The 15933-nt window shown below is 45.2% G+C and overlaps 3 protein-coding genes across 3 annotated transcripts; 2 read left to right on the forward strand and 1 right to left on the reverse strand.

Annotated features, from left to right (window-relative positions):
• Positions 1-2427, reverse strand: LOC122644855. Its single transcript, XM_043838228.1, has 3 exons — positions 1365-2427; positions 267-1244; positions 1-59 (listed from the first exon to the last, which is right to left on the reverse strand). Exons 1-3 carry the CDS (start codon positions 2425-2427, stop codon positions 1-3), a joined length of 2100 nt encoding a protein of 699 aa, XP_043694163.1.
• Positions 2428-3937: 1510 nt separating this feature from the next.
• On the forward strand, positions 3938-4294 carry LOC122644856 (putative disease resistance protein At1g59780). Its single transcript, XM_043838229.1, has one exon. It carries the CDS (start codon positions 3938-3940, stop codon positions 4292-4294), a length of 357 nt encoding a protein of 118 aa, XP_043694164.1.
• Positions 4295-5118: 824 nt separating this feature from the next.
• LOC122644857 (CBS domain-containing protein CBSCBSPB5-like) lies at positions 5119-6446 on the forward strand. Its single transcript, XM_043838231.1, has 4 exons — positions 5119-5236; positions 5659-5744; positions 5851-5940; positions 6270-6446. Exons 1-4 carry the CDS (start codon positions 5131-5133, stop codon positions 6444-6446), a joined length of 459 nt encoding a protein of 152 aa, XP_043694166.1. The 5' UTR covers positions 5119-5130.
• Positions 6447-15933: the final 9487 nt, after the last annotated feature.

Genomic DNA, 15933 nt, shown 5'->3' on the forward strand with positions numbered 1-15933 from the left:
CTATCGAGCCCCTCGGCCGACTATTGTTGCGAACATAGTCTTTAAGTTGTTTGAGGAACCTACACAAATCCACATTTGTGACGAATATTTAGCCATAAATTTTATAGAACATGAATAAGGTGTATTATTATACAAACTAATAATTAAACACTAACCTTTCTATTGGATACATCCAACGGTAATGTACAGGACCAGCCAAGCTCGCCTCGCTGGCTAAATGAACTATCAAATGCACCATAACATCAAAAAATCCAGGTGGAAAATACCTTTCAAGGTTACACATTGAGACAAAGCAATACTTTGATTAAGCCTCTTGAAATCCTCCTCTGAACCAACTTTACTACATAAATCTCGAAAGAACTCACATATCTCAATCAATACTTTACCAACATTCTTGGGCAAAACACTACGAAAGGAAACTGGAAGAAGTTGTTGCATCATAATATGACAATCATGGCTCTTCATTCCTGATATTATCCTCTCCTTGACTTGCACATTACGTGAGATATTACTAGCATAGCCGTCTGGAACCTTCACACCACTTAATATTGTGCAAAACACCTCCTTGTCCTCATTGGACAATGTGTAGTATCTTGGAGGTAAAATGACTTTATCCCTACCTTCAATAATCTTTGGATGAAGATCAACACGGATTTTCATATCTTTTAAATCTAGACGTGCATTCACGTGATCCTTCGTCTTATCTTTCATACCTAACAATGTCCCAATGATACTATCACAAAAATTCTTCTCAATATGCATCACGTCTAAATTATGACGAACAACATTATTTTTCCAATATGGCAAATCAAAAAATATACTCTTCTTCTTCCAGTTAAATGGGAGCTCTGGCTTTTGTAACCCCCTTTTTCTCTTCCCCCCATCCTTGTCAATATTATCCTTCCCAAATGGGGGAAACTGAGCACCCCATAGCTGTTCCAACACATCAAAACCAGAAAGTGTCTTTGGTTGCACTCTATGTTCCTCATGACCATCAAAACTTCTTCTATCAGTACGAAATTTATGATCAGGAGGAAGAAATCGACGATGGCCCAAGTAACAGTGCTTTCTTCCATATTTTAGCCAACGTGAAATTGTATCCTTGTTGCAACATGGACAAGCCAAAGCACCTTTCGTACTCCAACCTGAGAGATTCCCATATGCCGGAAAATCATTAATGGTCCATAACAAGCATACACGTAGCTTAAATGTTTCCTTCTTATATGCATCATAAGTCTCAACGCCTGTATCCCACAATGTTTTTAACTCATCAATCAATGGCTACAAATATATGTCTATATCATTCCCTGGTTGTTTTGGTCCAGGAATAAGCAATGTAAGAATCATGTTAGGAGCCTTCATACACATCCACGGTGGCAAGTTGTAAGGGATCACCACAACAGCCCATGTACTATGCTTTGAGCTATTCATCTTAAATGGATTGAATCCATCACTTGCAAGCCCAAGCCTAATATTACGAGGGTCCTCACTAAAATCCGGATAAAGCCTATCGAAGTCCTTCCATGCTTTAGAGTCAGCTGGGTGTCGTAACTTCTGGTCATCTACACGCTCTTCATGATGCCATCTCATATCAGATGATAGTTTAGACGACATATATAACCTTTGAAACCTTGGAATCAAAGGGAAATGACGTAATATCTTGACTGGGATCTTCTTATCGTCTGATATATATCTTGATATGCCACATTTGTAACAAGACGTGGCATTTGCTGTCTCATTCCGATACAACATGCAATCGTTGCGGCATGCATCAATCTTCTCGTAATTCAGGCCTAAGTCTTTAATAATCTTCTTGGTTTCATACAAAGACTTCGGTAACGAATTCGGCTCGGGAAATGCTTCTTTCAATAAGTCAAGCAACAATGAGAATGCTTTGTCATTCAACTTGCAGAGACATTTAATATGATAAAGTCGAAGAATGAAAGATAGTTTTGTAAACCTTTCGTTTCCTGGATACAATGGTAAATTTGCATCTTCCATCAACAGTTCATATTTCTTCATTGCTATACTTTCCCCCTCTATATGCACACCTGTGCCACCATCATCAATCCTTTCATCTGTATTTCTTCTGAACATCTCATTTAGCATGTTATGTGTAACATCATAGGTATCTGATGAGTCAAGTTCCACTGGAGTTTCACGGAGAGGGGTGTGTGAAGATGATGCTTTCCCATGGTTATTCCAAATTGTATAGTTCCTTAAAAATCCATCACAGACCAGATGTTCGGTCACTTCAGTCCGATTTCCCCAAAGTTGATTTAGGCACTTTACACATGGGCATAAGATCTGAGTCCCACATGCTGCATTAGAAAATGCATAGTCTAGGAATTTGTCAACCTCCTGCATGTATAGTGCAGATGCTCTAAAGGATGGATCCTTTGATCTTTCAATCCAACTCCTAGACATAGTTTCCAGACGTAACTGGTAAAACAAAAAAAAAATGTTGATTAAGTCCAAAAGAGGGCTGCTTCCAAGTTCAATGCTATAAATTAAACCCTCTTAGTAATAGCATACAATCAACAAAAGCAACAGATTATAATCCCCCCAAACTCAGATTAAGTAGAACCCCACAACCACAAAAGAATGATGCTAACAATGCTTTCTTGACAACGGTAAAAGCAGTATAGAGAGGAGAATGGAGCTGAAAAAGGGATCGATTGGGGGCCTTAGGATGCAGGAGATGTGTTCAAAAGATGGGAGAGAAGTGATGGCTGGATTGGTTAGGAGAAGGGGCTCTTTGGAATTAGAAAGTAACACAAAATAGGCTCAAACCAGGGCACATGAGCAAGGGGGCAGCGTAAAGGTGTCTCGGTTGATGAAGTAGAGTGTTCCAATGTCTAGATAGCTTGTAGGGCATGAAGAACAGCGAGCAAAGAGTGACCTCCTGGGGTTCCCACCGCAAGGAGTCAGCCAGTTCATACACCAGCTCCTTCCTCCATGGATCAAACACCAAGGAATCAAAATTGTGGGTTGCTTGCCCTCCTGGGTTGTTTTTATAGACTTCATTAAAACAAAATAGTAAGGACTCAAAATTAGAAAGTTCCAAAAATTAGAAACTACCAACTTTGGCCTTTTACTTGGGTTACAAAACACAATCAGTTTCTAGACTGATGTGACCTACTACTTGTTGACAATGTACTAACTATTAAAATAGAAACTAACTACTTACAATGAAAATAGAAATTAACTACTAATAATCAAAATAGAAAGTAGATATTCCTAGTTAGACAACATCAGGCAGCTAAGAGGGAAAACGAAGAAGTTGAAGATGGAGGAAACCACACTGAATTTCCAGATTTTTTCGACATTCTTTCCTTAGTTTCTTTTTCTCTCAAGAGGTTCCACTCTTTCTCTATATTGATTTCTCCAATCGAATCCTTACGATCTACCATCTCCCACGATGGAATCTGAACTTTATTGGAGCCCACCAATTTTGGGTGATTAAATTTTATGTCTTCTATGTTTCCAATACTGCGTACACTTTCATGTGCTTTCATGTGCTTTCTATTTTCAAGAATTTCCTATTCAACAATGATACACTACAAAATTAAGGGAATGGAAAACCAATCCTCTAGATACCTCATCTTTTAACTAAATGGTTAAAAGATGAGGTATGTAAAAGTACAGTTTATGTAAGGTAGTATGACAATTAGGTGAAAGTCCCCTTCTCCAAAAGAGAAACTGGAGCTGTAAGGTAGTGTGACTTTTCTTTATTCATAGAATACATCATCAAATGCATGACTTGCCAAATGCAAATATTATTCCTCAAGTCAAAACCCCCTTGAAGGGTTAGAAATCTAGAACCCTTTAACATCAATATGGGTTCTTTGTTTGATCAAGAATTAGCTTTACAAAGAGAGGGTTTCAGGAATTATTGAACTCTAACATCCATTTGCAGAACTAGAGGCAATCAGAAATGGCAGCTTCGATTGCTTTGAATGTCTTAGATAGCTTGTGCCAAGTGATTGTGAAAGAAGCATATTTGTTTCTTGTAGTGGAAGATCAAGTCAAGACCCTTGGAGACCAGCTCAAACTTATGGGTTCTTTCCTCAGAGATGCAGAGAGAGCAGAGGGTCAAGAACATATTGCAATGGAGGAATTGGTTATCCAAATTAGGGATTTAACCTATGAAGCTGAGGACATCATTGAGAAATACTTGGTGGATGGATGGATGTGTAAATATACCCAGCAAGGAAAATTTATCCGAAGAGTCGAAACAGGATTGGAAACAAGACTTCACTTTCCTCTTCTTGTTGAGCCCACAACCAAATAGCAATAACAAATGAGGTGAGAAGCATGATAGAACCCCTTAGATTCCCATTCAAATTTGACATTTCAACTCAAGTAACAAATTTCCAAGATCATTCTTGAATATCAAAATTACAATTCAATATCTTGTCTCCCAATAGAGGAAAGACTAAATGATGACACCGCTTAACCCCAAAAATAGTCATGAGCACTCCTAATTTAATTTGAAATGTTTAAGGCTGCATAGTTGATGAAGATACCAAAACACATCAGAATAGCTCATTCAGGTCGCAGGAAGATAATCAAGATAGATTGAGGTTCACCATTTCGGCCTTGCAGTGAATCAAATTTATGAATCCATCAGATAAACAACTTATGGAAATTTTAGTATTTTACTAGGAAAAAAAAAGTATCCTTAAGCTAATATATCTAACACTTATCAAGCTTGAATAAATTATAAACGTACGAACCTCACATAACCTGTTAACCATTCTCAAATATTACTATTAAGGAAAACAATCATGCCAGCATGACAGCACCTCACTGAAGAGTTCTAAGAAGCAAAAATAATTTTAGAATACCATTCTTAATCTTTTTTTTTGGTGAATAAAAAATTCATTACCAAAGGATGAAGAAAAGAAAGAAAAGGAGGCCCGAAGGGGGGAAAGAAAGACAAGAACAGCCAACAGTGTGATACAAAACTTTTGGGATTCTGCCATGCAATTGGAATCTGTGGATGATGAAGAAGAGACACGGAGGTTTTCACTCTTATATAACTGCAGTGATACATCTATGATTTAGTATTGTTTCTTACTATCTTTTAGTGACTTGGCAGTGAGGGATCATTGAAATTGACCTCTAATGGAACAGAGACTGAGGTTTGCGTCTCTTAGTTCATTTGGTTTGCCTAATACCTTTGGCTTCAAGATTGAAGATAGAAAGGGCTGGATGCATAGATTCATCTGTGGTATGTTTTTGTTTTCATCCCCTCAACCAAAATTGTAACATTTGTTGATAAGGTGCTCAAGATGATGTGAAGGACACACCCTATGAACTTTGCCACATAGTGAAAGGAGTAGGCCAGACCTTGTTCAATTGATCTTATAGTATAGCTACCATCTTTGGGCAACCAGCACAGTTTGATAATCCTGACTTCATTATCATTCAATTTATTGCTCGTCAAAATTGATTTGGCAAATAGTCCTATAAATCAGTAGATTGAAATAATTGAATGGCTATGATTGTTGTTCCCAGCCTAGGAGATTACCCAGATGGACCAATGTAGTGTTTCAGGCTGATCCTAGATTCTTGATTAGTGTAGCTACTTTCCATGTCTCCTTGATTGTATGGTGATACTACAGATTTGATTTCCTTTCCCTGCTATTTCAGACACTCGAAGTTTGACAGATCTTTTAACTTCCGTCGTCCAGAGGGTGGGTGGCGACATTGATTGGAACCATTTGCCCCAAATTCTGGTATTTTGAAACCCATTGGTCATGTTTTATATTTTGTTATTGTAGTTACTCTGCGTGATGGTAGTCTTTCTTCTATTTAAATGTTTCTTTAACTACTTATTTGTAGTATGAAGACGAAGATCATGATAAAGTTGTGATTGCATCGGATGGTGATCTTGCAGCGGTTGTGGACCATGCAAGGCAGGTTGGTTTGAAGGTATGGTGGCTCCTATCCCCTTTTCTGTGTAGAAAAATGAATGTAGTCATATCTTGTAGGGTCATCTAGTGTTGAGGTTTTCTATGTAAGCATGCTATTACAAAATTTATTTTGTATAAGCCTGGACACAATCCCACTGCTCTTTACTGTTCTAATACTTTGATCTAAGGGAACTCTCTAGCATTGACTTGCTCTAGTATCCACACCTCCAATGTCAAAATTGGTGTAGTTGAGTTGTCCTAGTGATGATGTCTAATGTTACTTGTTACTTGATTTGTTATAAATTTTTTTGTCACACACTCTGACACTGATTGACAATTTTAAAACAGAGTTTGAGGTTGCATCTAGATTATTCAGGGTCAGATGGTCAGAGGCGTGGTGGTTCAGAAGGTTTGGATTATGCACACAGAGATGCATGGGCTTCTGCATACAATACTGTTGCAGTAGGGGCTGCAGTTGTTGCTAGACTTGGTGTATTAGCATATTTGCAGAGATATAGCTCCTGAGTAATCTAAGATATTCTGGTATTAAGAAGAATGTATTAAGAAGAATAGCCAGGAGCACACAAAGATGTTTGGAAAAGCAGACTAATGGTACGAAGGGATGCATGTTCTATATTCACAAGGCATGCATCTATGTTCGGGGCACCAACTATGACTTGATGGCGGTTTCTCAAAATTCACCAGGAGGGGGAAATAGAATAGAGCAGGAAAGAAGATAATGCCAAATTTGGATTGGCTGTGGGCAAATGTTCTGGGGGCCTGGTGTTATAAAATCATCAAAGTGGGTCATTATCTGCTGCTGTCAGTTGCTTAAGTTTACTTCTTCCTCTTTTTTTTTTAAATTGAAGAATAATTTTACTGTTTTACACATGTATGGTAGACAATATTGAGTCGGCCATATTTCAGTTGCCAATTAATTGAATTGGAAGAAGAAAATTTGGCACTAATTGAGATTTTATGAGCCCTGCCATAATGTGAATTAATGCATTGAGTGGTCGAGATATGCCTATAAATTTGAAAGATCATGGATTTACCATTCTTCAAAAAGGGTTTGAATTCATGGTGATTGGTAGAAGAGAACAAAAAAAATTATTTATATAATTTCTCCTCTTGTTGTAACTATAACAGAGTGATTTTGTGTTGTCAACAATAATGAAATGTATGCCCCAAGCAATGGCAAAAGGGTTCAGGCAGGTAGAGATGTAGTTGGATAATGTCGAACTTTGAACTTGGTTGAAACAGGGAATACCAAAGAGGTGGCCTTGGGACTTATTTGATCTCCTTTTCAGAGAAGAGAAAAGATACACCAAAAAGCAGATTATACACTATAAAACCAAGCCCAACAAACCCAGAAAAGAAAAGGAGCCATAGAAGTTCACAGAATCAGCAGAAACAAAACAAACACACCCAAATCATTAGTGCATAGAGAAAGGAATCTAATATAGAAAAGCAATCCAAATTGATAGAAGTCAAAAGACCACCCAAAGGCAAGACGGGGCAAAGAATCACAGCAACACAATTCAATAGAACTCATCTAGTTGCTACATCCAACAAGACATCACCAAAGGAAAGGGGAAATAAAAGAGAATTGAAAGAACCAACTTAATAAAGTCTAGAACTGAAGCTACATCATACATACTATTTCGAAACTATAGTCAGAGAAGTCAGAGAAAAGGTGCAGTTGGATAAATTAAGAAAAGGAGAAAATAAAACTCACCAGTCACCACACCACTTTGCTGAATTTGGCCTCTTCAGCTGCGAAAAAATGTGACCCGCGATCAATAAATCTAAAATAGATATCACAAACATTCTCCAAATTAAAAGAATCGAGAGAGAGAGAGAGAGAGAGAGAGAGAAAGGTAATCTGTATTAGGGTTTTAAGCATCTAGAAGATGACTCCCAATCAAAAAGATGAACAAGAGAAAACCGTGAGATAAAAAGGATAAGGGCGAGACAGATGAGAGGGGAATTCGTAACCGAGAGATTGAGGGCAAGAGAGATTAAAGAGTAGATATGAGAGGATCAGTGAGAGATTGAGGGCAAGAGAGATTAAAGAGTAGATATGAGAGAATCAGTGAGAGATTGAGGGCGAGAGGGATTAGTGAGAGATTGAGGCCGAGAGAGACGGAACACTGATTCGTATGTGGCGAGAGGGAGAGAGATTCATGAATAATTGATTTGTACGCGGGAACTGCCAAAAAAAAAAACAAAGCGGGAAAACTAATACGATGGATCGAGTAATTACCCGTGCCATTTATAAACTTAATACGATGGCCCAGTTATTCCATTGTTTTAAGAAAAATGTACATGACTTTTTACCATGGAATTATTTTACCGTCTTAAGCAATAAATTATTATTGTCGTGAATGCTACTTTTAACCATGGAATTTAATTTCAATGGTAATAATATAAATATTCACCACGGTACCACGAATTCCTTCACTACGAAATTTGTAACCACGAAAATATAAAAGTGTCAGGAAAGATGGGACATGTAACCATGGAATTATATTTCTGTTGTAAATAACACTTATTAGGATGGAAAAAAAATTCCATAGTAAAAATTCTGTCGTAAATGACCATTTTTCTTGTAGTGGCCTCCAAGGGCAAGGCCGTAATGCCGGGACCGTCGGACGCGGTGGTCGGTCTGGAGGCCGAGAAGAACACGGGTCCAGCCGGGTCTCCGAGGAAGGGGAAAGGCCAAAAAGGCGAGAGGAGCCCGTCGAGAGATATCAAGCGTCAAAAGCTCTCGGTAAACCTGACGAGTGGCGGCCTTCCGCCCGTGGCTTCTCCCAACAACATCTCCCGATACACCCTGGGGAGGGCTTCAGCCAACAATGTCCCCGTGAGGCCGACCTGGCGCCTCTTCCTGGGGGACTCGGCCTTGACGTCGGCCTCTCAAGCCAAGGAATGGCTTGATGCAGGTCGGCTTCCGGCCGACAAGGAGAAACTTCGAAGCATGTCCGACCCGAGCTCCTCTCCACCTTATTCCAAGATTTTAACATGGTAAGTTTTCTTGTCGGCTTTCAGTAATTAGATATGATCACGGGTAATTTGTCTTGATTTTTGTTCTCATGCTTTTTTGTAGGGGTTCGCCAAAGCGGTGGAGACCATGCTCCGCTTGAGCGGCTCTGACCGAGAACTATTCCTTGGGCGTCCAGTGCAAGAAGGCTTATCAGATGCCCAGGATGCCGTTCAAAGGCATCGGGAGACCCAAGAGAAGCTCACCGCTGCTGAGGCCAAAGTGGAGAGCTCTCAGGCCGAGGTGGCTAGACAGAGAGAGAAGGTCCGGGCTCTGCAGGCTCGGCTCGCGAGGTGAAGGAGAAGGCCAAGGAAGATCGGCCACGGCTCGGGAGCGCGGCGATCGGCGACTATCTTCAATCGGAGGAGTACGCCGATATCTACCATGAGATCGGGGAACCCACCCTTCGCCAAGGGTTTTGAGGCAGGCCGAGCTGAACTTTTGGCCGAGATCAAGGCGGCGTACCCTGATCTCAATCTCTCCCGTTTTGATGATGATGCGACTACCTTCGCAGGGGAGATGGGGGATGAGGAGGGAGCCGAGGTCACCCAAGCTCTGCCCCTCGAGGCCCCTGCTCCGGCCGACGTCTTCCCTCTGGGAGCCGGACCCCAAGACCCTGTTGCCGAGCCCAGTACCGTGGATGCTTCCGAGGTCGCCTCCAAGTCCCACGCCGAGGAGACGGAGATGTAAAAATTTTCTTTTTTTTTTTTTTTGGTGGCCGAACTGCGCATTTTGTAACCGTGCCGATCAGTCGGCTTACATTGAATAAAACAACTTATTTTTGCCAGAATTTGTCTAAGTATTTTAACTCGGCGCCCTCAGCATTCTTTTCCTTGCGTATTCTATTTTGTTTGTGGCCAAGTTGCCGAGTCGTTTCACTAGCCGAGCTTAGGAACTCGTCTCTTTTTCATCGATGCCTCATGTGGTCGGCGGTTTCGGCCATGCCACGCCCGAGGTCAATGTGATCCTCGCTTTGGTTGGTTAATTCGCCGCTTCCTTCGGTCCGATTGGAGAGGCTATCATATAAGCGGACGCGTGGCCGAATATCCTTCCTGGCCGAGCCTAATGCCTTAGCTTAGTTTTGTACTTTGTTAGGCTCGGCCAAATAGGGATGTCGGCCCTTGAGAGGTCGGCCAGGTCTATGAGGACAGGTCTTTCGACTTGGCTGCCGACCTACGAGGGTCAGTCTTTGAGGTCGGCCAGGTCTATGAGGACCGGTCTTACGACTTGGCTGCCGACCTACGAGGGTCGGTCTTTGATGTCGGCCTGGTCTATGAGGACCGGTCTTACGACTTGGTTGCCGACCTATGAGGATCGGTCTTTGATGTCGGCCTGGTCTATGAGGACCGGTCTTACAACTTGGTTGCCGACCTACGAGGGTCGGTCTTTGATGTTGGCCTGGTCTATGAGGACCGGTCTTACGACTTCGACTTGGGAGCTTGCCAATACGTTAAGTGGTGGAGAAAAGACTTTATTGAATCGAATGTCGGAACTGAAGCCGCATACAAGCATGCTCAATTATTGAAAAAACTTCTTCAAATTTTTTGAGTTCCAAGGTCTCGGTACCTTCTTCCCCTGAGTGCAAGCGATATGTGCCAGGGCGAATTTGCTTGGAGACTATGTACGGGCCTTCCCAATTTGGTGCTAATTTTCCTTGTTGCCTCGGCTGGGATGCGCTGAGTTTTCTAAGAACAAGGTCCCCTTGATGGAAATGCCGCTCTTTGACTCTTGAATCATAGTAGCTCGCCGTCTTCTGTTGGTACGCCGCGTTCTGGAGTAGGGCATTTTCTCGGACTTCATCGAGGAAGTCAAGATTGGCTCTCAGCCCATCTTCATAGGTTTTCTCATCGAAGTTGAGCTTTCGATGCGATGAGGCCATAACTTCAACCGGTGCGAGGGCTTCGGTCCCATAAGCGAGTCGAAATGGACTCTCCTCGGTTGGAGTTCTTACAGTCGTCCGATATGCCCATAGGACGCTTGGGAGTTCTTCCACCCATCTCCCTTGGCCTCATCCAACCTTCTCTTAATGCCGCGAGTAATGTTCGGTTGGACACTTCTACTTGTCCATTTGCTTGTGGATGAGCTACCGAGATGGGTCGGAAGTCAATGTGGAAGTGCTCGCAGAACTCTCGGAAGGCCGGGTTGTTGAATTGTGCGCCATTATCGGTGATGAGAACTTTGAGAGCGAACCGGTAGATGACCTTATCTCGGAAAAATTTCTCCATGTTCTTCTCAGTGATGGTGGCAAGGGGCTCGGCCTCGACCCACTTGGTGAAGTAATCGATCGCTACTACTACGTATTTTCTGTTTCCCGATGCTGCGGGTGAAATCTCCGAGAATGTCCATTCCCCACATAGCGAATGGGATTGGGCTCAGCATTGAGGTTAACCGTTCTTGCTGGTTGGCTTGGGATTGGCGCGAACAGTTGGCACTTCTCACACGTCTTCACGTATCTCATGGCCTCTTCTTGCATTCTTGGCCAATAGAATCCTTGCCGAAGTATCTTGTATGCAAGAGCTCGGCCGCCCATGTGACTCCCGCATATTCCCTCATGCACCTCGGCTAATGCATACTCGGCCCCCTTCGGTCCCAGACATCGGAGAAGAGGGCCGAGATTGCTCTTTGTAGAGTACTCCGTCGATCATCGAATACTTGGAGGCTCGAATCTTGACCTTCCTTGCTTTGTCTCGGTTCCCCGGGAGCAGGTCATTCTCCAAGTAGTTGACAATGGGGTCCAACCAGGTCGGCCCGTCCTCTTCAATGTGCTTTACGCTTTCTTCTTGTAAGGAGGGCTTCTCCAATATTTCTATGTATACTGACCGGCTCAGGTATTGGAGGTCGGCCTCGGCCAACCTGGATAAGGAGTCAACCGTGGCATTCTCTTTTCTCGGTATTCTAGTCATCTCAAAGTGCTCGAGCTCGGAGATCAGATCTCGGGCTCGGCCCAGGTATGCTATCATCCTTTCGTCTTTTGCCTCGTAGTCTCCGTTGACCTGGTTGACCACTAGTTGGGAGTCTCCTCGCACCTTCAACCGCTTTATGCCCATAGCTTTGCTGACTCGAAGTCCAGCTAGAAGGGTTTCATACTCAGCCTCGTTGTTCGAGGCGGGAAACTTGAACCTTAGGGCATATTGGACCAGAAACCCTTCGGGGCTTACAAGTATTAGGTCGGCCCCGCTTCCTCCGGAGTTGCTTGAGCCGTCGACATTCATGGTCCAAATTGGGTTGGCAGTAGCCCCGACCTCTTCGACTATCTTTTCTTCTCCGACCTCATGTTCGGGCCCCGTACATTCAGCAATGAAGTCGGCAAGGGCTTGTCCTTTTATCGCCATCCTCGGTCGATAGCTTATATCGTATTCACTCAGCTCAACCGCCCAGGAAATCAGCCGTCCCGAAACATCGGGTTTGTGCAATATCTTCTTGAGTGGCTGGTCGATCAGTACCGCGATCGGATGAGCTTGGAAGTATGGCCTTAGTTTCCTTGCAGCTGTGACTAGAGCGAATGCTACTTTCTCGAACTCAGAGTACCTGGTCTCGGCATCAACAAGAACGTGGCTGATATAGTATATCGGCCTTTGAGTTTGACTCTCTTCCCTGATCAACACCGCACTGACCGCTACGGGAGTGGCGGCTAAGTAGACTTGAAGCTCCTCTTTTGGTTCAGGTCGGCTGAGAAGAGGCAGGTTCTCCAAATATTTCTTCAGCTCTTCAAAAGCTTCCTGGCATTCGGACGACCAGATAAAGTCTTTTGGGTTCCGGATATTCTTTAGGGCCTTAAAAAATGGTAGGCACTTGTCGCCCGATCTCGACATGAATCGCGCCAACGCCGCCACATGTCCGTTCAGCCTCTGTACTTCTCGGATCGTCCTTGGAGGACTCATCTCTTGGATGGCTCTGATTTTTGCCGGATTGGCTTCGATGCCTCTGATAGAGACCATGAAGCCGAGGAACTTTCCCGAGGTTACGCAGAATGCACACTTGGCGGGATTCAGCTTCATCTGGTTCTTCCTCAATACGCCGAAGGCTTCTTCCAGGTCGGCCAAGTGGTGCTCGGCCTTCAAACTTTTCACCAACATGTCGTCCACGTAGACTTCCACGTTCTTTCCGATCTGCCCGCGGAATATATAGTTCACGAGGCGCTGGTATGTCGCTCCGGCGTTCTTCGATCCGAACGGCATGACCTTGTAGCAGAAATTCTCTTGGTCAGTTCGGAAGGCCGTGTACGACTTGTCCTCCTCATGCATCATGATTTGGTTGTAGCCGGAGTACGCGTCCATGAAGCTCAGCATCTCATGACCTGCCATGGCGTCGATCAAGAGGTTGATCCTAGGTAGTGGGTATTCATCTTTTGGGCAAGCCTTGTTGAGATCGGTGTAGTCGACACACATTCTCCACTTCCCGTTCGGTTTAGGGACCATGACGACGTTAGCCAACCAGGTCAGGAATTTCTCTTCTCGGATGAATCCTGATCGGCGAAGCTTCTCCACCTCTTCTTTGATTGCGGTTTGTCGATCAAGTGCGTAGTTCCTTCTCTTCTGCAGGATTGGTTTTCGACCCAGATCCACATGGAGTCGGTGCTCAGCTATATGTCTGGGTATGCCCGACATGTCAGGGGCCGACCAGGCGAAGACATCGGCGTTCGCTTTTAAGAAAACTCCGAGCCGCCTTCTTTGATCTTCATTTAGTAGTGATCCGAGCTGGACCACCTTGGTTGGGTCATCTTGGCTGAGATGAAGTGGGGTGAGGTCTTCCGGGTCGTCCTCCTCTCTCGATCAGCTCATCCCGCTGATCTTCGGGGAGATGCTCGGCGCACATGGCCATTCCTCGCACATTACCCTTGTTTTGCTTGACGAAAGTAGCGTAGCACTCTCGTGCCTTCTTCTGATCACCTCGGACCTCGCCGACACCATTCTCGGTGGGGAACTTCATCTTCAAGTGTGTCGGGGAGATGATGGCTTGGAGGGCGGTCAATGAAGGACGGCCGAGTATGGCGTTGAAAGCCACTACCGACCTTACCACCATGAATTTGACTTGGATCGTCGCCTGGCATGGAGCTTGCCCAATTGTGACTAGTAGGTCGATCGAGCCCTTGATGGTCGCGGCCGCTCCCGAGAACCCGTGAAGCGAGGTGCCTTCGGGCTTGAGCGCTTCGTCGCTAAAGCCAAATTGTCGGTACGCTTCTAGTGACATAAGGTCCACGGATGCGCCGGTATCGACCAATACACGGTGGACGAATCTGTTCGCAATTTCTACCTGCACCACTAAAGCATCGTCATGAGGTAAACTTATACCTTCAAGGTCGGCTTCGGTGAAGGAGATCGTCACCGCCGGCTTGAGTTTCTTGGCGGGCATCTCGGCCACTCCGACAAAGCGCGCGTTTGCCTTAGCCTTTCGAGTAGTCTCTTGCCCGGGCCCTCCGAGGATAGTGTATATGGGGGCTCCCTTGTCATTGCTCGGCCCTGATCCGTCCTCCTTCTTATTGGCTCGGACCTTGTCATCGTCTCTTTCAACTCGCCTTTTTTTGGCCCTAGGCTCGGCTCTTCTTTGATCTCGGTCATCCGGCCGCCGACCTCCACGATCTTCTCAGCCTCCTTTGATATATCGCTTCAAGTGGCCCGCTTTTATCAGCTCTTCGATTTCTCTTTTCAGCTGATAACAATCTTCGGTGTCGTGACCGGTGTCCTTATGGAACTGGAAATATTTGTTGGGATTCCGAGATGACCCCGCTTGCATCGGTCGGGGTTGGCGGATGTACCCCCCATCTTGTATTTGCATCATGATCTCCTTGCGAGACGCATTCAATGGTGTGTAGTCGGGGCTCCGAGCTCGATCCGACCTGTCAGCTCGGCGATCCGTCCTTGGCCTTTTGTCTTCCCTTCGGTCGTCTGTTGTCGGCCATTCTGGTCAGCTCGGTCCTCACCATCCTTCCTTGTTCTTTTTTCTTCTTGGAAGTTGGACCCTCGGGGGCTCCCCTATTGTTCTTCTCGGGGAGGTGAGTTCTGATGCCGGGGAGTATGACGCGATCCTTCTCCTTGTCTCGGCGCGCGCCTTTCAACCGGGTCTTTCCTTTGTTCTCGGAATCTCCTCGGCTGTTCGTCCTCTCCGATCCGTCCAGAAAATACCGACCTCCTAGCTACAGAGCCGGCCGGTTCGATTTCCTGCCCTGTTCGCGGGCTTTGGCGATGTTCTTGTTCACCCCGCCGAGCGCCTCTACTGGGGCGCGGAGGTGTAGTCTTCTGACGAGACGGGTGCGAGGACGCGGCCCAACTCGGCTCGGCTCTACGCCGGCCACCATTTTGCTGCAAGTTTCTTTCGGCGCGCACGGTCTTTGGAGGGGCATGACGGCCGGCTGGCCCATCAGCCCTCCTCGGGCCATCTGGTTCATGAAGGTGCGCAGCATCTCGTTGGTGTGGAGCATCTGCAGCTGCAAATCCATAACCTGTCGATTATTTGCCGGGGCTTCTGGGTCCAAACTCTCCGGCAAGGGTGGCGGTGCTGGTAGGCCGTTCCCATCCAAACTTGGCTCGGCCTGTACCCGGCTAGCCGCTGCCATGGTTAGCGCACCTCCCCCATTCCCACTCTCTGGAAGGGGAATGGTGCCCGTGATGGGCTGCGCACCACCTGCCCTAGGGGGTCTTCTGTTTATCCCCTGTCGAGAGGCTTCAGGGGGCGGTGATCGCCTCGTCTGCACAACGGGTTACTGCTCCTCCGTGCGGGAAGTAGAGCCATGCTGCCCTGACCTCGTGTGCACCATTATTATTGCTCTGGGAATTGATAGAAACGACGATGCTTGCTGATGTCATTCCCACAGACGGCGCCAAATCTATTGCGTGTGAAAACCTCCGGTGCTTGGTTCGCCCGTGGATGAACCTGCAAAAACCAAGCAATGAGCGCAAGAGGGCCGGTGTGGCTCCGACCTAGGACTCTCCGATGCTCAAGTCAGGTCTCCAACGCGACAGCGTAACTGCG

Source organism: Telopea speciosissima, chromosome 11, assembly GCF_018873765.1.
Source record: "Telopea speciosissima isolate NSW1024214 ecotype Mountain lineage chromosome 11, Tspe_v1, whole genome shotgun sequence".
NCBI classification, from domain to species: domain Eukaryota; kingdom Viridiplantae; phylum Streptophyta; class Magnoliopsida; order Proteales; family Proteaceae; genus Telopea; species Telopea speciosissima.